This window comes from Vipera berus (genome assembly GCF_964194415.1).
Source record: "Vipera berus genome assembly, chromosome: Z".
NCBI lineage: Eukaryota > Metazoa > Chordata > Lepidosauria > Squamata > Viperidae > Vipera > Vipera berus.
Window position 1 is genome coordinate 11,012,136 of NC_138205.1, and position 22,355 is coordinate 11,034,490.

Genomic DNA, 22,355 nt, shown 5'->3' on the forward strand with positions numbered 1-22,355 from the left:
ATTGGTTCCGTGGAGAGAGGTTTTCTTTCTGCAGACCATAGGTGTGTGGTTTTGTGTGCTGCCTGCATCCTGCAGACAGAGCTTAGCTTGTTTGCGTGGTCGCTGGCATGCCAGGGGTTTAGAACTCTTGTTCTACAGTACAGGTAGTCCTTGACTTTTGACCACAATTGAGCCCAAAATTTCTGTTGTTAAGTGAGCCATTTGTTAAGTGAGCTTTGCCCCATTTTGCAACCTTTTTTGCCACCGTTGTTAAGTGAATCACTGTGATTGATACATTAGTGACACAGTTGTTAAATGAATCTGGCTTCCCCATTGACTTTGCCTGTCAGAAGGTTGCAAAAGGTGATCACATGACTTTGGCACACAAGTATGAACCAGTTGCCAAGCATCTGAACGTTAATCACATGATCATGGGGATGCTACAAAGGTTGTAACTGTGAAAAATGGTCATAAGTCACTGTTTTCAGTGCTGTTGTAACTTTGAACAGTCACTAAATGAACTGTTGTAAATCACAGACTACCTCTATTATGTTTGCTGGACTCACTTTTATCACCCATTAGCCTAGAGGTAGCATTAAAATTTCACAGCTTTTGCTATCATTAGAAGCTGGCATGTTCCTACATTGTTATCTCACTTTCACTGGCCACTGCAATCTTTTATCTGTATAATTTGATGTCATTTTATGCTAGTTTCTAAGGATTTAGAATAACAGAATTACAAAGTTGTAAGGTACCTTTGAATACCTACTTAGTCCAACCCCATGCTCAAGCAGGAGACCCTATCATTTCAGACAAATGACTGTCCGATTTCTTCTTAAAAGCCTCCAGTAATGGAACGACTCAACTTCTGAAAGCAAGCTATTTCATTAATTGTTCTCACTGTCAGGAAATTTCTCTTCGGTTCTAGGCTGCTTCTCTCCATGATTAGCTTCTTGTCTTGTTCAGGTGCTTTGGAGAATTGGCTGACCTCCTCATCCTTGTGGCATATTGGAACACTGCTATGATGTCATTCCTAATCCTTCCTTTTACTAGACTAGATACACAAGTCCTGTAACTACTGTTCTTCATATGTTTTAGCCTCCAGCCCCCTAATCATCTTTGTTTCTCTTCTCTGCACTCTTTCCACAGTCTCAACATCTTTTTTATATTGTGGTGACCAAAACTGGCTTCAGTATTCCAAGTGTGGTCTTATCAAGGCATTATAAAGCAGTACTAATCCTTCAAATGATCTTGATTCTTTCCCCTTTTTTCCTTCCAGGATATTCACAATCCCTCTCAATGTTGTTTCAGTTTCTAGTCTCTTCAGGAAACTAACGTGTTTGAGCAACATGGTGGAACTAAGGTAACATACGACATACGACCGACAATCTTTGCTGGCCTGGCGAGTTTCTAGTTGTTTTGGAACTGTTGGTGAGACCGTTAAAAGTCGTTGGCGCTGTTTGAATTTGTTCTGCCAGCAGCAAGATCTGACTGCTGGCCCAGTGATGGATTCTACTGCAAATCAGGGCTGTTTCCAGAGGAGGCAGAGAGGACCTGGAGCTTATGGAGTGAAGGAACTGGATGAGGCTGTCGGCAGGCCCAGAGGAAGTGAGAGAGGCTTTTGGAGGAGTTGGTGGCGGCGGCAGCAGCGTGCTCCAGGGGCGAAAAGAAGCAAGGCCTCTTTAAGGAAAGGGTGGAAGAGTCAGGATCAGAAAAAGGAAAGAAGGCGAGGTTGTCAGAATACAAGCTAACTTGAGGGCTAATCCACATGGAGCCCCATTTCCATCTGTCCTGTTTGCCATTGTTCACTCCTTAGAGACTAAAATGGACAATGTGAAATTTGAGCGGGCCCCAAACAAGGAGTATATATCGGAGGTGGTGACCCTTTGAGAGCTGTATGCAACGAAATTTCATTTTGATGTATGCCGATTGGTGTACATTCAAAGTGACAATAAAGTTATCATCATTAATGCAAGGTGGTGCATTTTTCTGCTAAAGTTAGAAAGAACTCAAAGAAATTAATTCTTAAATAATCAAGAGAGAAATTGAAACATGTTTGTTTTGTTGTCAGCCTTTCTTTTCAGCAAGATTTGTAGATCCGGAATTAAAAGTGATTCCTGTTCACTAATAAGTGCTCCCAATATGTCCTAGCTTGAATCACATGATAGGTGGCAAATAAATTTGATAAATAAATAAATAAACTTGTCCTCAAATTCACCAGCTGAATGCATTTTTATTGATAACCAGTAGACATGAACTAAAAAAAAACCAGTTCGTGTTTTTCTTTGAAACTTCAGCTTTTCAACACCTTGACCACAGCCCTATGGACATCCTTGTTCCGCAAGGTATAAATGATAGGGTTCAGTAGGGGAGTGACCACAATATATAAGACTGCAATTTGTTTGTCCCGATCAGAAATTGTGTTTGACTGGGGGAGAATGTATATGGAGATGATGGTACCATAGTACAATGTGACCACAATAAGGTGGGAGCCACAAGTGGAGAATGCCTTACGCCAACTTGCAGCTGAGTGCATTTGAAAAACCGAATACAGGATGCAAGTGTAGGAACATAAGATAACTGAAAAAGGGATCAGAACAATAAATGTTGCTAGACCATTTAGTATGGTTTTGGTGCGTTTTATATCACCACATGCAAGATCTAGCAGAAATTGCAGCTCACAGACAAAGTGGTTAATGCGATTGGGACCACAGAATGAGTGACGGGAGATACAAACAACATTGATCATTGAGAAGAGACAACCTATGACCCAGCAGGAGCTGGCAAGCAGATATTGCCACTTGCTGTCCATAGCAGAGGTATATCTCAATGGATTGCAAATGGCCAAGTAGCGATCATAAGCCATGACACCTAACAGCAAACATTCGGTACTACCCATACACAAAGCACTGCCTCCTTGCAACATGCAACATGTTACAGATATTATTCCATTTCCTGCCATGAGATGAGCCAATAACTGGGGTGAACTGCAAGTGACATACAAAATCTCCATGCCTGCAAGTTGGGTGAGAAAGAAGTACATAGGGGTATGCAGTTGGGTGTCAATCCATACCAATACAATGATCAGAAGGTTACCCAAAACTGTCATCAAGTAAATGATCAAGAAGACCACAAAGAGCAGGATCTGTCCCTTTCGGTGATGGGTGAGTCCTGAGAGGAGGCACCTTGTTTCAGTGGTGACATTGTCAGGTTCCATCTTGGCATCCTGCCTACAAAATTGAGACACAGAAAGACACTGAGATATAGGGAGGGAGGGAAGGAGGGAAGGAGGGAGAGAGGGAGAGAAGGAGACAAGTACAATATATCTACTCCAATGCAATAAAGTCTCAGCTCATTCATTGTTAATCTATAATACATCATTGTGAAAATAATAGTCATATATTTGTCAGCAGAATGTATATGCCTAGCTGTTGTGCAAAAAGTTCTTTTTTCCTTAGAGAAACTACCGGTATGTCATCAACATCATCTTCATTCAAATTTTCCTGAGAACACAGAAACATGTGTCCCTCCACACCCTTACCAATCACTTTACAACTCTCAGAAACATTTCAGAATTGACTCACCTTATGAAATTAAATTGAATTTTAATTTTTGGTACATTTTAACATGAATATGATCTGGAAACGCAGATATATTGATATAAATACAAAAAGCAGGCTAGTTAGAGCAATAGTCTTCCCTATAATGATGTATGGGTGTAAGAGCTGGACACTACGAACAGCTGATTGAAGAAGACTTAATGCCTTATAAATACGGTGCTGGTATAAATTATTGCATATACCATGGACCGTCAGAGCTACCAACAGAGAGGTGTTGAATCATATAAAAGCAGCCACTTCACTAGAAGCCAAAATCAGAAGGCTGCATCTGATTTATTTTGGCCACGTCATGCGTGCAAATTCATTGGATAAGTCAACGATGCTAGGAATGATTATTGGAACAAGAAGAAAGGACAAGCAAAGAACATGCTGACTTGAAAACCTCAAAACCCATAACAAAGATGAACATCCAACAACTGAAATAAGCTTTGCTTGACAGGGTAGCATAGAGAGCACTTGCCCATAAAGTCACCAAGAGTTGGACATGACCAAATGCTTAAAACAATAACATATATTTATTTCCCACCTTTATTATTTTTACAAATAACAAATAGCCATCACATCTTGGTCTTGGGGCTTCATATAAAACTCCCAACTAAGTATTAGCCAGATCTGACCCTTTTTAGCTTTTTGAGATCTTGAAAGGTAATCAACCATTTAGCTGATCCTTCATCCATAAACATTTACAAGTAATAAAATAGAAAATTTGCCTCTGTCCTTTCCCCAGGCATTCATCATCAGTCAGCAAAATCTGCCTCTTTCTACTAGTTTCAGATAAGGTGCTAAAATCTAAGTAGATGTTAGTTCGATTTCCAGAGAATGATGCTGAAATATCGTGATTTATACTGTCATCCATATACGCTAAAAATGCTATCTGAGCTAACGCAATGAGCTTGACTGAGAAATCAAATAAACAACCCGGGAAAAGGCAGTGGGAAAACACATCCAAAGTGTTGCCATGAAAACTGCATTAAATCAGTAGGCACTGAGCATAACTTGAAGGCGAGTCTACTTTTATGAAGCTGTTATTTCACAATCACCTTGCCATCTGTTGATAAATGAAATTTTAAATCTTTCTGTGGTGATGAGGAAAGCACTACATGAATTCACCTATTTTGTGTCTGAGAGGAAGTGAACAACAGACTGGCCTCTTCTTTTACATGTGTGGAAGATTTTGCAAGATCATAAGTAAAAAGGTAAAGGTAAAGGTAAAGGTTCCCCCGCACATGCGTGCTAGTTGTTTCCAACTCTAGGGGCCGGTGCTCATCTCTGTTTCAAAGCCAAAGAGCCAGCGCTTGTCCGAGGACGTCTCCGTGGTCATGTGGCCGGCATGACTAGACGCCAAAGGCGCACGGAACGCTGTTACCTTCCCACCATAGTGGTCCCTATTTTTCTGCTTGCATTTTTACGTTTTTTCGAACTGCTAGGTTGGCAGAAGCTGGGACGAGTAACAGGCGCTCACTCTGCTACGTGGCACTCAGGATTCGACCCGCCAAACTGCCGACCTTCTGATCAACAAGCTCAGCGTCCTAACCCACTGAGCCACCGCGTCCCTTAAGATCATAAGTAGATGGAGATAACTCCATGAGAATTGGTCCACTCCCTTTAGAATTCTTCTGTACATCATTATCAGTTTTTTCTCCTTCCTTAAACCTCAGGGGCATCTGAGAGACTAATCTCAAAAGATGATGTTAACATGGTGAAATTGTTCCATTTAGCAACTCCAGATTTGGGCCTGTTTCATTTGCCTTACCCTTTTAGCTTAAATTGTCTCCAAAAATATTACTCCAAGATGGCTTCATGCAGAACACTGGTCCTCATCTACTTCAATCCTATTTCTGTTCATGGGAAATAGTTCCCTTTTCATGAGAAATGGTGGCTTTCCAACTCCATTCTAAAATGAAAGTATCCTAGAAAGCTACAGTGAAACTAAAGCAATCAGATGCCAGAAACTTCCAGTTATTCAACAAAGACTTGGGCAAAGGCTAAGACTCAAGAAAAAATCCAGAAAATTTTTCTAGTGCAAACTTCTCTAACTGGATGTTCTGCAGATGTATTTTTTGTCAAAGTTATTACATGGATTATGTTGGGTTTTTTAATACATTACTTATTTTATCGGATGTTCATGTTTCATTTTGCCTTTTCATGAATATACGCATTAGTATCTTCTGTGTGGAGAGTGGACTGTAAATATCTTAAACAAACAAGCAAACAAATCTCAGGATCTTCTGTGTGCTGAGTGGACTATCAATATCCTAAACAAATAAACGAACAGTTTCTGTGAGCTGTAGAAGCTTCATCAGATGGATGGAGTGTTTAAACTTGGGGTGGGATTTAAATGAGGATTGTTCTGCTTCTAGTTTCAAATGCCCACATGTGCACACATAGTGACTATGATAATTAGAGATTACCTCAAGGATATGATGATAATAGCAGACAAGGAATACAAACCAAACCAGAGCCTCTGAAAAGAGCTTGCCTAAATGTTTGGTTTTAATAAGAATACACAGAATAATAGTCCAAAATCCAGTCCAAGGTTCTGAGAGTCAAGTCAAGATTATCATCCAGGCTAGAGAGCAAAACACCACAAGAAGAGTCCAAACATCACACAAGAGCCAGAGACCAGACAGTTGCTTTCAATAAGGGATCATGGTTCAGGTTTCCTCTTAAATCAGACTGCAGCCAGCTGTAACTGTGATTCTTGGCTTTGTGTTTCCTGACATTCCACAGGTCCTATTGAAGCAGCTTCTATACCATGGTGTCAAACCTGTTCGTGTCACATGACATATCGTGACATTTTTGCCTTTGCAGAGCTGGGGTGGGCATGGTCTGCACATGACACATCCAGCCTGAGGGCCACCAGTTTGGCACACCTGTTCTCTACAGTCAGAGTCATCATCTGATTTCTAGATCATGATAGGATGACATGGGGGAAGGGGGAAAACAAATTGTTTATACAGATGCAAATTGCACGTGGTAAATGTTATGTGTACCTTACCAATTCACAACTTCAAGTGTTAAATTTCATTGAGCTTGCTGAGATAGCCTGAAACTTTTTTATATTTGTGTAGATGAGTTCCGAATTTTTTTTACTTCTGTTCTGTTAAAGTTGTTGTTTTTTTTCCAAATGAGACATTTTTGAGACCCACAATAGAATTTCCTGAGATGCTCTAAATTGCCCTGACCTTGCTTTGTCTTGTTTGGAGTCCTGAAGTCAACTAATATCCATTAATTTCTTTGTGCAGAATTTATCCCTATGTAGAATTCTGAGGTAAATACTATTTTAGTATATACTTTTGTAGATTTAGGTCAATATGACCCTCCCCAATATGTTGTTCTTATGATCAGTTTCTGTCCTAATTGAACATAGATCTACTGATATGAACATTGTGAGATTTCTCTTGGTCTATAAGAAAAGTACAAGGCAGTGATTCAAGGACATAGTTGTTTAATCAGTAGGTTTATATAAGAACTAAGGAAGCATTTCAAGAAAGAGTAGAGAACAACCAGCAGGAAAGTTGATAGACTTAGAGTGGCAGTGGAATTGTCGTTAGAAGAGATAGGACCAGATCAGAAACAGATCATCATGGAGAAAATCCATCTGTGTGGTCATACAAATGGAATAAAGTTTTACTCAGTTTTATCCATTAATCTCCCTGTTCTACTCAACTCTGTCCATCAATCTCCCTGGCTAAGAAGTCACAACTGGTCTTCTTCCATCTAGGATAGAACAAAAGGATGGAAATTCTTTCAGTATTGCTATCAATTTTAATAAACTATTTTTATGTTTTATCACTGTCATCCTCATCTTTGCTTTAAAGTTAACAAAATTGTCATGCAACAAAAGTAAAGCTAATTGGCTTTCTAGCATCTTCTTTTGTGTTCTTAGCTAAAGAAAATCCCAACGGAGTGAGTTAATATTCTGAATAATTAAAAAAAGAATTAAAGAAGTCCCTGTAGAATAGATTCAGAGTCTTTATTATATTTGAAGCTTCAGCCAGATAATAACTTAAACAAAGAAACATAGCACATTTTTTATCTTCAAGTATTGACTGAGAATGAACAAGCAGTTAAATGAAGCAGGTTTGATTGAACTATCTTCCAGATAATGTAGTATTTGAACATTCTGGTAGAAATTATATCCAAGTAATTTTGCAAACTAAATGTATTGACACTGGACATCTTTTGCATGGTTAAGATTGGTATCTCCAGTTCAGGAATGGGATATAGTGGAAGTTTTTCTGGAGAGCTATTATTGATGTAAGGAAATATTTGCTTATCCTAGGCTGTAAAAACAGGACTAAATGAGAGATTGCTTTATCCTTCTAACTGCCAAATGTACAGCAGAAGGAAGGCTCACCACTGATTTGCAGATATATTTTGGCTGGCAATATTATAGAAGATCTGCCCTGGTTCTCACTGAGATCAAAACTGTTAGTATATCAAAAGTATTCAGATTTCAGTTAAGGTTCTCCTTTGACAAGAGTTTCCCTTTCTTCTTCTTCTTCTTCTTCTTCTTCTTCTTCTTCTTCTTCTTCTTCTTCTTCTTCTTCTTCTTCTTCTTCTTCTTCTTCTTCTTCTTCTTCTTCTTCTTCTTCTTCTTCTTCTTCTTCTTCTTCTGGTAAATGTTAGGTGTACCTTACCAATTCACAACTTCAAGTGTTAAATTTCATTGAGCTTGCTGAGATAGCCTGAAACTTTTTTATATTTGTGTAGATGAGTTCCAAATTTTTTTACTTCTGTTCTTTTAAAGTTGTTGTTTTTCCCCCAAATAAGACATTTTTGAGACCCACAATAGAATTTCCTGAGATGCTCTAAAATGCCCTGACCTTGCTTTGTCTTGTTTGGAGTCCTGAAGTCAACTAATATCCATTAATTCCCCTTCCCCTTCCTCTTCCCCTTCCCCTTCTCCTCCTTCCACTTCTTCCCCTTCTTCCCCTTCCCCTTCCCCTTCTTCCCTCTTTCAAAAATGTTTTAATTTACAGTCTACCTTGAAACAAATCTATACTTAAATAACTTTTGAATTTCTCTGTTCTCAATTGCAAGTGAAAGACTGGAGTTCTACTTCTATATTGTTCCTTCTGACTGGAGATTATAAAAGTTATAATAGAATACATCTGGAGAGCATCACATTGTACTTAATCTAACCAATTTCTTTCTATTTTTTTTTAAAAAGAGTGCCACTTGTCCAGATAATGCTTAGTTTGCTCTAAGATATTGATCAACAGGAAAATATTTTGTTCAGAGGTTTCAGGATATTTTCATGCAGGAAAGAAAGAAAGAAAGAAAGAAAGAAAGAAAGAAAGAAAGAAAGAAAGAAAGAAAGAAAGAAAGAAAGAAAGAAAAACAGCACACAAATCAGTTCTCTAAAAACGTGATTCCATTCTATCTGTCTAATCCTTTGCTCATAACTATTTTCTTCCTTTCAATCTAATTCTCTGGCAAAGTCAGGAATTTTTATACCTTACTATATTTCTGACTATAGAGTGTTCCTAGCCCATTATTAATTAATTTTAATGGAGGTTCATTTTTGATAGGCTTTGATTCCCCCAAACAGTCTTGTGGGAGCTCTTATCCCAGAAATGTTAAGAGTACTGAGAAAGTAAGATTAAAGTGATATAATATGAGAAAATCTCACTAACCAATAGATTTTTTTTGTCTACGCAGAAGACGATGATGGAGGCTGAAAACTTCACTGTGGTTTCAAAATTTGTCTTAGTAGGACTCACCAATGATCGTAAGACACAGATTTTGCTTTTTGTGGTAATTCTCATTTTCTATCTATTTACTCTTGTGGGAAACTTTGTGATCATCATACTGGTGCAGGCTGACTCCAGGCTTCACACTCCTATGTACTTCTTTTTGACTCACCTCTCATGTCTGGAGATCTGTTATGTCTCCAGCACTGTGCCCCAGATGTTGGCCCACCTCCTCTCTGGAAATGGAACCATTTCCTTCATACGTTGTGCAACTCAGATGTACATTGCATTGTCCTTAGGTAGCACTGAAGGACTTCTCTTGGGGGTCATGGCCTACGATCGCTACTTGGCCATCTGTCATCCTTTCATTTATGCTGTTGTCATGGATAAGTGGCGCCAATTGCAGCTCACCACAGCTTCATGGGCCGGAGGCTTTCTGCTCTCCATGATGAATGTAGGATGTACCCTATGCCTCCCATTCTGTGGCCCCAACCACGTCAACCATTTCTTCTGTGAGCTGCCAGTGGTGTTGAAGCTTGCATGTGCTGATACCTATGCTACTGAGAACATAATTTTTGTAGCAGCAGTTCTGATCCTGTTGATTCCTCTTTCAGTTATCCTGACTTCCTATGGGCTCATTCTATCAACTGTATTACAGATGCAATCAGCTGCTGGCCGAAACAAAGCCTTTTCCACCTGTGCTTCCCATTTGGCGGTGGTCACCCTGTTCTATGGCACTGTCATATTTATGTATATGAGACCTCGTTCGAGCACAACTCCAGACAGTGACAAGAAAATCGCTGTCTTTTATATTGTAGTCACTCCTCTGCTCAACCCTGTTATCTATACTCTGAGAAACAAGGATGTTCATGGGGCATTGGCCAAGATGCTAAATACAAAACACTAGAAAAGACAAGCACTGGTGTCTTCATAGTATATCCTTGGTTTAAAGGTTACCTTGTTGTACATTGAATTGATAGCAATAGCATTAATACCTAGACGTATATACCACTTCATAGTGCTTTACAGCCCTCTCTAAGCAATTTACAGAGTCAGTATATTGCCCCCCCCCCAACAATCTGGGTCCTCATTTTACCGACCTCGGAAGGATAAAAGGCTGAGTCAACCTTGAGCTGGTGAAAATCAACCAGCCAAACTGCTGGCAGCCAGCAGTCAGCAAAATTAGCCTGCAGTACTACATTCTAACCACTGCGCCACCATGGCTCATAGGTCATTGTGTTTGGGGGAGAGGACAAAGGTTTGCACAATTTTGACATCCCCTCAGCAAATCCGGAGATAATGCAACCATTTTTCAGCTTTATATTCATTATGGAGAAACTATCTGAAAGGTCTACCTTCAGCATTTTTGGAAAAATGAACAAAGAGGCTGACAATGTTATGTATTAGGGTTGGTAAAGTGATATTGTTCCATTTCCTCCTCCACCACCACCAGTTCTTATTCACTTTTATGAGAGAATATTTGTTTTAAAAATTGTTTTAAATGAGTCAAACATTATAGAATAGTCTTGTCAGTAGAGTATGGTGCCCTGGCATTTATTTACTTTTAAGGTAGCTAAGAAGTGTGTATGAATGTCTTCCAAATTAAAATCTGAAATGAACATCAAGAGGGAATTACTCAAGATTTGTGTAAGTTATTTTTAAGGGAAAGTGCTGTTCTTGAGAAAATGATGGCTTGATCACTGTTCTTCTTAATTTTGTCTTGTGTTTTATTATTTCTCAATTCCTATTTTGGGGGATATTAAAAAAAGTAGAATATATTTCCCCAAAGGAATAGAAAAGACCTTAAAAAAGACAGAAACCAGCCCCAGCCCCTCTCCCACAAGCAGAAAACTCAGCAGAGGCCAGCTTTTAGAAATGCAAATTCAATAATCCTTTCAGAAAGGTTTGAGCCTTCCAGCTAGCAACTGAAGAAATTAGGAAGACAAAGACCCCTAAAATCTATGTACCCCCACTCAAATTCTAAAGACAGGAAACATAATAGGCTTAATCCACCAATACCAAAGGGCACACTCAGACACAGGTCAAGGTTCATGACACAGGAAATACAAAGCCTCAAACAGGAACAGGAAACAACCTCAAAAGCCCCAGAAGGTATAAAAATCCACCACTCCCAGCTACATGTGATCAGCTTTCCCAGAGCCATCTTTTTGTCTGGCTCTCTTCAATAAACTACAACCTTTTTTCTAAAGCAGTCTCCATTTTGTTTATTCCCAGCTTGGACTGGATCCTGATGAAGATTTTTCTTTCAACAGTTCAATCAACATTTGAACATTTCAATCAACATTTCTTCACCTTCAGTTGAAACTAATTGTAATTCTCCCTTCGGAATATGCCATTCAGTAACGTAGGGAATTTTTATTTAAATCGGAATAACCAACTTATAGAAATAGAAACCCACTCCCCATCCCATTCATGTCAGAAGCACCATTTAACAAACCCACTGAACCAATGTTTATAATTGTTCTTCAGATTACTTGGTTTCCAAACAAACATCTCTCCAACCTGTTCTTTCTTAAAATGTGACACTTACTTTTTACCTATAGACAGTTCATACATTTGGGTTTTTTCCCCTTAATCTTACCCTCACTTCTTCAGTTTTGTTACATATGAATGGGAAACAAAGAAGGAAGCAAATGAAGGTTTTACTTTTGGTTAATTAGATTAAACTTTATTTCTTTGATCTTAGCTTCCCTAACACATTTAGGCTCTATCCAATCATAAATCAAGTTATAATGGTCTTCTTGTCTAGTTCACTTCTCTTCAATCATTGTATATGTTCCCATAACAATCACCCATCCAGTTCCATAATACTATTACAGGGCTACATAAGGGTATTGAGGGCAGATTAATTTAGCCTCTTGGCCCAAACTGTCCTTGCAGCTTTCTGGGTACCTTCATCTTCACCGGTTGTCCTCTAGGTGAGATTTAAGGTGCTGGTTCTTACCTATAAAGCCCTACATGGCTTAGGTCCGGGATATTTGCAGGACCGTCTGCTGCCAGGAATGACTGCCCATCGCCCTGTGTGCTCACACAGGGAGGGCCTCCTCAGGGTGCCGTCGGCCAGACAATGTCGACCAGCGTCCCCCAGGGGGAGGGCCTTCTCTGTGGGGGCACCTGCCCTTTGGAATCAACTCCCCTTGGAACTCCAGATGGCCTCGGATCTCCGTTCCTTTCGTCGCAACCTTAAAACATGGCTTTTTCAACAGGCCGACCTGGACTGATGGAAGGGAGGTTTTCTTAATTTTGTTTTATTGTGTTTTTAATTGGACTATTTATGGGATAATTTGATTTAATACCTTTTAATGTTTGTATTTTGGGTTTTTATCGTTGTTAGCCGCCCTGAGTCCTTTGGGAGATAGGGCGGCATACAAATCCCATAATAAATAAATCTTAGAATGATGGACAATTGACTTTGAAGACCCCAAGTCCATATGGCAAAGTGGTGAAGGTACAATTTCCCCACTAGCATCATCAACATTGAAGAAGGAGATGGCTACTATCCCGAAGAGGTTATCTTGGAGCTCCATCATTGGAGATTTATGTAACTGCAAGGAAATGAGGAAAACTGAAGTTCCTTTAGCAACCCCAGATTTAGGCCTAAATCTGAAGCTGCTAAAGGAAGCAGATTAATTACGTTTACACAATTTATTTCAAATTAGTCTCCCAGGTTCCCATGAGTTTAAAGAATGAGCAAACAAGTATAATGATCTATAGAAGATGACTCAAGGGTGCTAAGCAATTCTACATCATCAAATCCACCCGCAAAGAATTTTACAAATCTTCTTAGAACAAAGAAGGAAGCCAGGGTGCTGCTCCTTTCCCTTTAGGCACTGAATCAAGGTAAAGAGTCTTTCAAGTTGAATTTGGTTCCTGAGGACTTGATGAAACCATCTAAGCAACTATCTCAGAAAGAATATAGAACCCAGGGCTTTTTTTGTCAGAACGGAGTTCTGGCACCTTTTTTGGATGGAACCTTGTAGGATAGCCAAGGTGGGTTGTATGACATATGTGAGTTCCGGCAACTTTTTCTTTTACAAAAAAGCACTGATAGAGCCTGTAACCTAGCTCTTCTTCTCCAGGATGTTTTTTTGACTTCCCAGTCCACATTCAACCCCATAAAAGGTTGCTGAGAACCTGGTCCATGCAGCATTTTTTGAGGACAGAAGATGAAGTTTGCCACGAGTCCTGCTCAAATACTTCATTAAAATTCAGGATCATTGATTGGGGATTAAACTCCCATCAACCAAGGTTTGGCACAAACTCAGTTGCTGACAAACTCCTGGGAGAAGCACAGTGGTAAAATTTATTTTGTTATTTTTATCAGTTTGTGGATGAAGGACTGAGTAACCTTAATTGGTCTCCAAAAGTGAAAAACGTCAGATCAGTTAGAAATCAAACAGGAAATCAGTAAGACATCCCAGACTTATAGACTGGATTGGGAAGTTGATGAAATATCTCAGAAGAAAATGGCAAATTATTCAAGATGGTAGGAACTAGTCAGCCATATCACCCCTTACTTTCCTCTTTACGAATTCTTTATTTTTATTTCTTGATGAAACATATCTATATACCTCCTACAACTATTAGGTAGAAATTCTAGCTTGTAAAATGCTTTGTCTTTGGGATAAATCATAGGTAAGACGGTTGCATTCCATAACAGCTCTCCCAAGATAGTTAATGCATTATTTGCCAAAAGCAATGCACTGGTCTAATGGGTAGAGAGAGTTGCTACTATAATTTGGTATTACTGAAAACATATGGCCCTCCTGGTAACAAACTATGATCCTGATAGAAGAGTATATTTGTACCTCAGGGTTGAATTGTGGAGTCCTTGGTGCTCTGTGAGCTTGGTGATTTTCTTCAAGATGTTTCATTACCAAACTAGGTAACATCATGATGTTTGGTAATAAAACTACCAAGCCCAGAGAGCACTAAGGACCCCAAAAACATATGATCAGTAATGGCTACTGACATGCACTGAAAATCAAGGGAGTCAGAGCTGAGATTATACTATACTATAATGCTCTGAAAACAGAGTTTTCTCTCCATCTTCTGTTTCTGATTTTTGTCTTTTATCTCAGCACCCATCAACATCTTCACTCTCCTGAGGAGGCCAGAATGAGATCTGAGAACTTCACCTTAGGAAGAGGGTTTATCCTCTTGGGACTTACCCATCAGAGAAATGAACAGATTTTTCTCTTTGTGGTCTTCCTCATAATCTACTTGCTTACAGTATTGGGTAACCTCCTGATCATCATATTGGTACGTTTTGATGCTCAGCTGCACACACCTATGTACTTCTTCCTCAGCCACCTTGCAGGCACAGAGATTGTGTATGTTACTACCACTTTGCCTCAGACTTTAGCCCATCTCTTGGCCGGAAATGGAATGCTTTCCTCAATACGTTGCATGTTACAGGGAGGCAGTGCTTTGAGCATGGGCAGTACAGAATGCCTGCTCTTGGGAGTCATGGCTTATGATCGCTACTTGGCCATCTGCAACCCCTTAAAATATGCTTCTGCCATGGACAAGAAGCACCAACACCTGCTTGCCAACTCCTGCTGGATCCTAGGTTGCTTCTTCTCAATGGTTAATGCTGTTTGCATCTTTCATTATTCTTTCTGTGGTCGTAATTCCATTAATCACTTCACATGTGAATTGCAATTTGTCCTGAAGCTGGCATGTGGTGATATAAAACACACCAAAGCCATTCTCAATGGTCTATCAGCATTTATTGTTCTTGTTCCCTTTTCCGTTATTTTATGTTCCTATAGTTGTATCCTGTATTCCGTTTGTCAAATGCAGTCAGCTGCGGGTTGGCAGAAAGCTATCTCCACCTGTGGCTCCCACCTTGTTGTGGTCACCTTGTTCTATGGTACCATTATCTCTATATACATAATCCCCCAATCAAGTTCATATCCTGACCGGGAGAAAAAAATTGCAGTCTTGTACATTGTGGTGACTCCTCTCCTTAACCCTATCATCTACACGCTGCGGAACAAGGATGTCCACAAGGCTATGAGTAAGATATTGAAAAGAGGCACTTTTGAGAAAAACCCATGAATGTTTTGCTGAATTTGTCTATTTTAACTAAAGTCTGCTATCCATTCTTAATATTCTCCAGCTGATGACTCATGGGGAGCTTCTTAATTGTCTGGAATGATGTTTAAATCTGGATCTTCAAATGACAAGAACTGCTTGGAACAAAAATCAGAAAAATCTAAATGTATTGAACTAGTCTTCATTATTGGAAAAAGTGCTGGTGTTTTGTTGTTTTTACTGCATAGTTGTAGTGATGGATTTCTGAAGAGGTAGGAGTAGTGGGCCAATATTAAGAAAGATTTTAAAGCAAACAAATTTTTAGAAGAGCAACTAAGATGATCAAAGACCTGGAGACTAAAACATGTGAAGAATGGCTGCAGGACTTGAGTATGGCTAGTCTAAAGAAAAGAAGAAATAGTGGTGAGATAACAGTACTGCATTCAAGTATTTGAGGGGCTGCCACAAAGAAAGGGGTGGGGGTCAAATTATTCTCTAAAGCACTAGAGAGCAAGACAAGAAACAATGGTTGGAAACTAATCAAAGAGAGAAGCAACCTGGAATTAAGGAGAAACTTCCTAACAGTGAGGACAATTAGCCAGTGGAACAGTTTGCCTTCAGAAATCATGGGGTGCTCCATCACTGGAGGTTTTTAAGAAGAAGGTAGACAATCACTTATCTGAAATGGTATAGGTTCTCCTCCTTGAGCAGGGGGCTGGACCAGAAGACCTCCAAGAAACCTTACAGCTCCATTCTATTCTAGATGATCAAAGTCTAGGATAAAATGAAGAGCTATGGAAATAGAAGAATTGCATCAATTTTAGCAATAAAGACAATCCATTCAATATCAAAATCAAAATACCATCAAAACAAAATCATTGTCACAAGATGGAGAAGAAGGGTGCTGGGTGTATGGGGGGGAGATGGGATTAGCTCTTAATTAATCAACCACTTCTAGTGTGATGCTCCCCCGTTGGGGCCCCAAGTCATCTTGCAGAACCAGGTCTTAAGAGACTTGCAGAAGGGCAGAAGAGCAGGTGATAAGATATTCCAAAGGGCAGGACACACAACAGAGAAGGTTCTTTTCCTGGACCTGGCCAGCTGTAATTCCTTAAGGATCTGCAATATGCCCCCTTTCCTGGCATGGGTGGAGCAGGCCAGTTCCATTGGACTGAGATGATTCCTTAAGTATCCTGGACTCATACCATGCAGGGTTTTAGAGGTGATAACCAAAAAATTGAATTGCTTCCAGAAGCAAGCCAACAACCAGCACATCTCACTGATCAGTGGTGTAACATGGGCCACTTTGCAGGCCCTAACCACTTCCCACACTGCCACACTCAGCACCAGCTATAGCTTTCAAATGCTCTTAAAAGAGTAGCCCCATGTAGAGTGCATTGCAGTAGCCCAAAGGAACTCCTGGTTCAGCAAAGACTGCAACTGATGGACAACATGAGGTTGTGCAAAGACTCTCCCTAACCATGACTGCCACCTGCTCTTCCAGCAGGAGTTGCAAGTTCAGGAGAACTTCCAATTTGCAGACCAGGTCTTTCTGGGATAGTGCCACCCCATCCAGAACTAAGAATGTTAAAGTCTGAAAACTTGAAGCTTTGAAGCTCCAGGCCACTCTGTCTTGCCAGGGTTCAACCAACACCTATTGTCCCCCATCCAGGCCTCCACAGTCTCCGGGCACTGCACGAGGGCAGCCACAGCATCACTTGGGTCACCACGGGTGGAGATATAAAGTTGAGTATCATCTATTTATTGTTGATACCTCAAACCATGGCAGATATTACTAATATAATGACCTGAAATATTATAGCTATATCTTGTACCAATTAGAATAGAATAGAACAGAGCTGGAAGGGACCTTGGAGGTCTTCTAGTCCAGCCCCCTGCTCAAGCAGGAGAACCTTACCATTTCAGACAAGTGGCTGTCTAGTCTCATAATAATAATAATAATAATAATAATAATAATAATAATAATAATAATAATAATAATAATAATAATTATTATTATTATTATTATTATTATTATTATTATTATTATTATTATTATTGCTACTAGTAGTAGTAGTTGCACAGTCAACCAGATGTTTGGACTTGATTTGGCATTTTTATCCACCTACTGAGTCTTCCCCAAGGACTTTTATATCTGCCAATCCTAGGTCCTTGCGAAGGACTCCAGAGGTGGACAAAAATGCCAAATCCAGTCTAAACATCTGGCTGACTATAATATACTGCTACAATTATCTTAAAATATTGCCTGCAAATATTGTCTGTAAAATATTGTCAGTAAATATGTGATCAAGATTTTCAATAAAAATGATTAAAATAGATTGTCTATAAATTAAAAAAAAAGAAAATGACTTATAGAGAATTCCAATAAAAGTTGTTGAAATAATATGTCTGTATTTCTTTGGAAATTTAATATCACTTTTATTCTTTATTCTGGAGAAGAAAAAGGGAGGACAAAAAAGAATGCAAGAAGATTTACAAACAAATTTGACAGCACTGAGCTATAGCATAAAAACAATATATAAAAGATATACCCACATTACACATACCCACACAAACACACGGACATGCACACACACCTACGTATTTGCAATCTAAAGCCAATCTAAAATATGCAAAAAATTAAATTGTGATCCACTATCACACACTCTCCACAGAAGGAAATTTTACTCTGGTCCCTGCAATATTTTTGCCTATTGATATTCCTAAAATGCAGGGCTCTTTCCAAACTTAAGAAACTTTTTTTTTCTTGAACATGACTGTGGCAAACCACTACAAGACAAGGATTTAGTGTATTGGCCAAATTAATTATTCAGTACTGCTTTCGTCAACTTTCCTTTTAGTTTCAGGACTACCAAAATGGAAGTTATCCAAAACCCTCAATTCCCGTAAGAATATTAGTGTCCAACTGCAGAAAGAACACACATGGAAAAGATGATCATTGTGAGTCCTCCATTAAGTTTCCTTAGAGTTAATCTTTGGAAAGTTCTCAAATTCTGAGGTAAAATGAGGACCCAGATTGTTGGGGGCAATAAGCTGACTTTGTAATAATGCCGCTTGTGGGGGGGCCGAAAGCCCTAATAATAAGCAGGCATATACATAGAATGAAGGCTATTGCTAAGCACATTGATTTGTGCTTTAGATTGTAAGCCGCCCTGAGTCTTCGGAGAAGGGCGGGATATAAATGGGATTAAAAAAGAAAATCAGCCCAAATCTGGAGTGGAGCAAATTTCATCAAATTTCAAATTTCAGCTTTCTAGGTAGTCACTCACATACTTAGGAGATTTAAAGGAAGAAAAAAAAATAACCTTTTGAAGAGGACCAAGGGGAGCAGAGCAATTTCCATTTAGTGGGTCCCTATCTGACACAATTTTCATTTTATAATAGAGAAGGGAGGTAGCGTGCTTCCCAATTCTCTCCAGGCCCTGAATAGTTGCTTCACAAAAGTGAAATATATTTCAAGTTGAATTCATCTCCAGTATATTTCATTGAAACAGTTTCTTAGCAATAGAATAGAGAAGTATTTTTTTTTCTTTCCGTCTCTTTTTCCAGGCCATTTCTTTGACTTTCCAGTCCAGCTACACTCCCATTTCTTTTAGCCTATCAGGAACATATCTGGCTATTTACATAAGAGTTTCTGATGACTATGCCCAAAGATTTCCCTGTATTTCAGCATCATTCCCTGGGAATTGTACTAGCAGCTGCTCCAGCTTTTACCTCTCTGTCTGAAACTGATAGAAAGAATCAGATCTCCCTGATAGCTGATGAAGTCCTGGGAGAAACACAGAGGTATGTTTCTATTGTATTATTTTAATCAGTTTAAATTGGAAAAGTAATACAAAAGTAAAAAAAAATCAATAAAGAAAAAAGGAAGAAAAAGAAAAAAGAAATAGTTTCCAATTTTCTTAACACTGTTATAAATTTTATGTTTTTGTTGTTAGTTGCGAAGTCTTGTCCGACCCATCGCAACCCTATGGACAACGTTCCTCCAGGCCTTCCTGTCCTCTACCATCTTCTGGAGTCCATTTAGGCTCACGCCTCCTGCTTCAGTGACTCCATCCAGCCACCTCATTCTCTGTCGTCCCCTTCTTCTCTTGCCCTCAACCTTTCCCAGCATGAGGCTCTTCTCCAGTGAGTCCTTCCTTCTCATTAGGTGGCCAAAGTATTTGAGTTTTAGCTTCAGGATCTGGCCTTCTAAAGAGCAGTCGGGGTTGATCTCCTCTAGGACTGACCGGTTTGATCGGCTTGCAGTCCAAGGGACTCGCAGGAGTCTTCTCCAGCACCACAGTTCAAAGGCTTCAATTCTTTGGCGCTCAGCCTTTTTTATGGTCCAACTTTCACTGCCATACATTGCAACTGGGAAGACCATGGCCTTGACTATACACACTTCTGTTGACAGGGTGATGTCTCTGCTTTTTAGTGTGCTGTCTAGATTTGCCATGGCTTTCCTCCCAAGGAGCAATTTTATGTTACCCTGACTGAAATTACATTATAATTTCTTTCTTTCCACAATCTACCGTTTCTAATCATTAAATCCATATGTCGCTGTTTCCCCAGCAAAAAGTCCATAAGGGATTTCAGTATTCCATGGAATTATGTAGGAGAGCAAATGATAATCTAACAAAGAAACAAATAATAATCTTAATTAATAGCATCAAGCAATTGTTCAATATATTTTAAGAATTCTGAAATGATTTGTATGAGTTATCAGTTTATAGGTATCTATGTTATTGGTAAGTTTGAATGAAGTGGATCCTGGTTGTATTCTTTTCCAAAGGAGAAAAGACTTCTTACAAGATATTTAACAACCTATATTTCTTCTGTGAAGGCTACATAATGGAAACGAGTGTGTCATATTACTCCTCACTTTCCTTTCCTCTGATCTTTGTCACTTTTGCTGAACCTGGTCTGTAGCCCTCTTATACACACTGTATTAGGCAGAAATGCCTGATTCTGTGGGATCCTTGGTATGGAGTTTGCTGGTTTTCTTGCAGACATTTCATTACCAAACAAGGTAACATCATCAGTTCTAGCCTAGTCTGCAATAAATCCACCAAGAGCAGGGAGGACCAAAACCCCACAGTTCAACCCTGAGCTACAAATATTCTCTTCTAATGATTTCTGATACCATTAATGTGTTGTATTCTGTTTTCTGTTTGGGGATGAATCATGTATGAATGGTTCCAACATTCAGGTTTTGTTATGACAATCACAAGACAGGAGTTGATTTATTATCTGGAAAATGCAGCACGTTCTGATAATCTATTGAGACTATCTTTGGTACTGCTCTGTGTTAATGAAAAGATACAGTAGTGTTGTTGAATGAACCTTTATTGTCAAAGTACAACCATGTATACATTGAGATTAGCTGAGCCTCCCTTCGTGCTCCCACCCCCCAACTCACAGTGACAACAAACCCTCCATCTTATTACACCATGTGAGCTAATTGCACCACACACCGGCCTCGCAAGTCATAAAGTTTATAAAAATTATTTCCTGTTGAATAATCCAAATAGATGGATTGGAAATCAAAGATGTGTGAGCTGACATTGTATTTTTAGTAAATTGGATGTACAGTTTTCTCTTTCTCTGCCCTAACCCTGTTTTGCAATTTAACTCATTGTCCATCAATATCTGTGCTCTGTAGGCAAAATGCCAAGATGGGCTCTGAGAACTTCACTTCAGTAACAGGATTCATCCTCTTGGGACTCACCTCTCATCGAAAACAACAAATTCTGCTCTTTGCGATCTTCCTAACAATCTACTTGCTCACAATTTTAGCTAACCTGGTAATCATCATATTGGTAAACACTGATGTTCAACTGCACACACCTATGTACTTCTTTCTCAGCCACCTTGCAGGCCTGGATATTGTGTATGTCACTACCACTTTGCCTCAGACTTTAGCCCATCTCTTGGCTGGAAAAGGTGTGCTTTCCTTGACACGTTGCATGTTACAGGGAGGTAGTGCTCTGAGCTTGGGGAGTACTGAATGTTTGCTGTTGGGTGTCATGGCTTATGATCGCTACTTGGCCATCTGCAACCCCTTGAGATATGCCTCTGCTATGAACAGAAAGCACCAACATCTGCTGGCCACCTCCTGCTGGATCATATCTGGGGTCTTCTCGATGGTCAATACTGTTTTCATCCTTCGCCATTCCTTCTGTGGTCCCAGTCATATTAACCACTTTTTCTGTGAGCTGCATTTTTTGCTAGATCTTGCATGTGATGATATAAAAGTCACCAAAGCCATTTTCAATGGTCTGTCAGCATTTATTGTTCTGGTTCCCTTTGGGGTTATCTTGTGTTCCTATAGTCACATCCTGTATTCCATTTGTCAAATGCAGTCCACTACAAGATGGCAGAAAGCTTTCTCCACCTGTGGCTCCCATCTTGTGGTGGTCTCTTTGTTCTATGGCACTATCATCTCTATATACATAATCCCTCAATCAAGCTCATTTCCTGACAGGAACAAAAACATTGCAGTTATGTATCTTGTGGTCACTCCCCTGCTTAACCCCATCATTTACACTTTGCGGAATAAGGATGTCCACAGGGCTGTGGTCAAAGTGTGGAAAAGAAGGAACTTTGAAGGAAAACTATGAACATTCTTACCTTGTTGAATTCATCTATTTTGACTTAAAAGCTATTATTTAAGGTCAATATCAATATTTCACTAAAATGATTTAGCTGTTCATCTGTGAGTAGTTTCTGAAACATCAGACATGATTATCACTTAACTGGAATGCAATCTTATTCTGATTCCTCTAACATCGTTCAAATGAAGGCTTGGAACAAAAAGCAGAACGATCTCAACCTCTTTTAATTATTGAAAACCTGCTGCAGAAAAAGCACCGTAGAACCCTGCATTCCGGTAGTTTTCTGTAGAGGTTTAAAAAATGGGACACTATTAGGACAAATTTTCAAGCAAATTTTCTTAGTTTGGTTTGAAACTCACAATAAATAGCACAATGGTGCA

The 22,355-nt window shown here is 39.4% G+C and overlaps 3 protein-coding genes across 3 annotated transcripts; 2 read left to right on the plus strand and 1 right to left on the minus strand.

The window, feature by feature from the left end:
* Window positions 1-2,272: 2,272 nt before the first annotated feature.
* Window positions 2,273-4,455, minus strand: LOC308678610 (putative olfactory receptor 2B8; the record flags this gene model as incomplete). Its single annotated transcript, XM_081345837.1, has 2 exons — window positions 2,273-3,209; window positions 4,310-4,455. 2 exons carry the CDS (start codon window positions 4,453-4,455, stop codon window positions 2,273-2,275), a joined length of 1,083 nt encoding a protein of 360 aa, XP_081201963.1.
* Window positions 4,456-9,275: 4,820 nt separating this feature from the next.
* On the plus strand, window positions 9,276-15,382 carry LOC308678611 (uncharacterized protein; the record flags this gene model as incomplete). The annotated part of the gene is made up of 2 exons (XM_081345838.1): window positions 9,276-10,186; window positions 14,401-15,382. 2 exons carry the CDS (start codon window positions 9,276-9,278, stop codon window positions 15,380-15,382), a joined length of 1,893 nt encoding a protein of 630 aa, XP_081201964.1.
* Window positions 15,383-21,036: 5,654 nt separating this feature from the next.
* LOC308678612 (olfactory receptor 2D2-like) lies at window positions 21,037-21,981 on the plus strand (the record flags this gene model as incomplete). Its single annotated transcript, XM_081345839.1, has 1 exon — window positions 21,037-21,981. One exon carries the CDS (start codon window positions 21,037-21,039, stop codon window positions 21,979-21,981), a length of 945 nt encoding a protein of 314 aa, XP_081201965.1.
* Window positions 21,982-22,355: the final 374 nt, after the last annotated feature.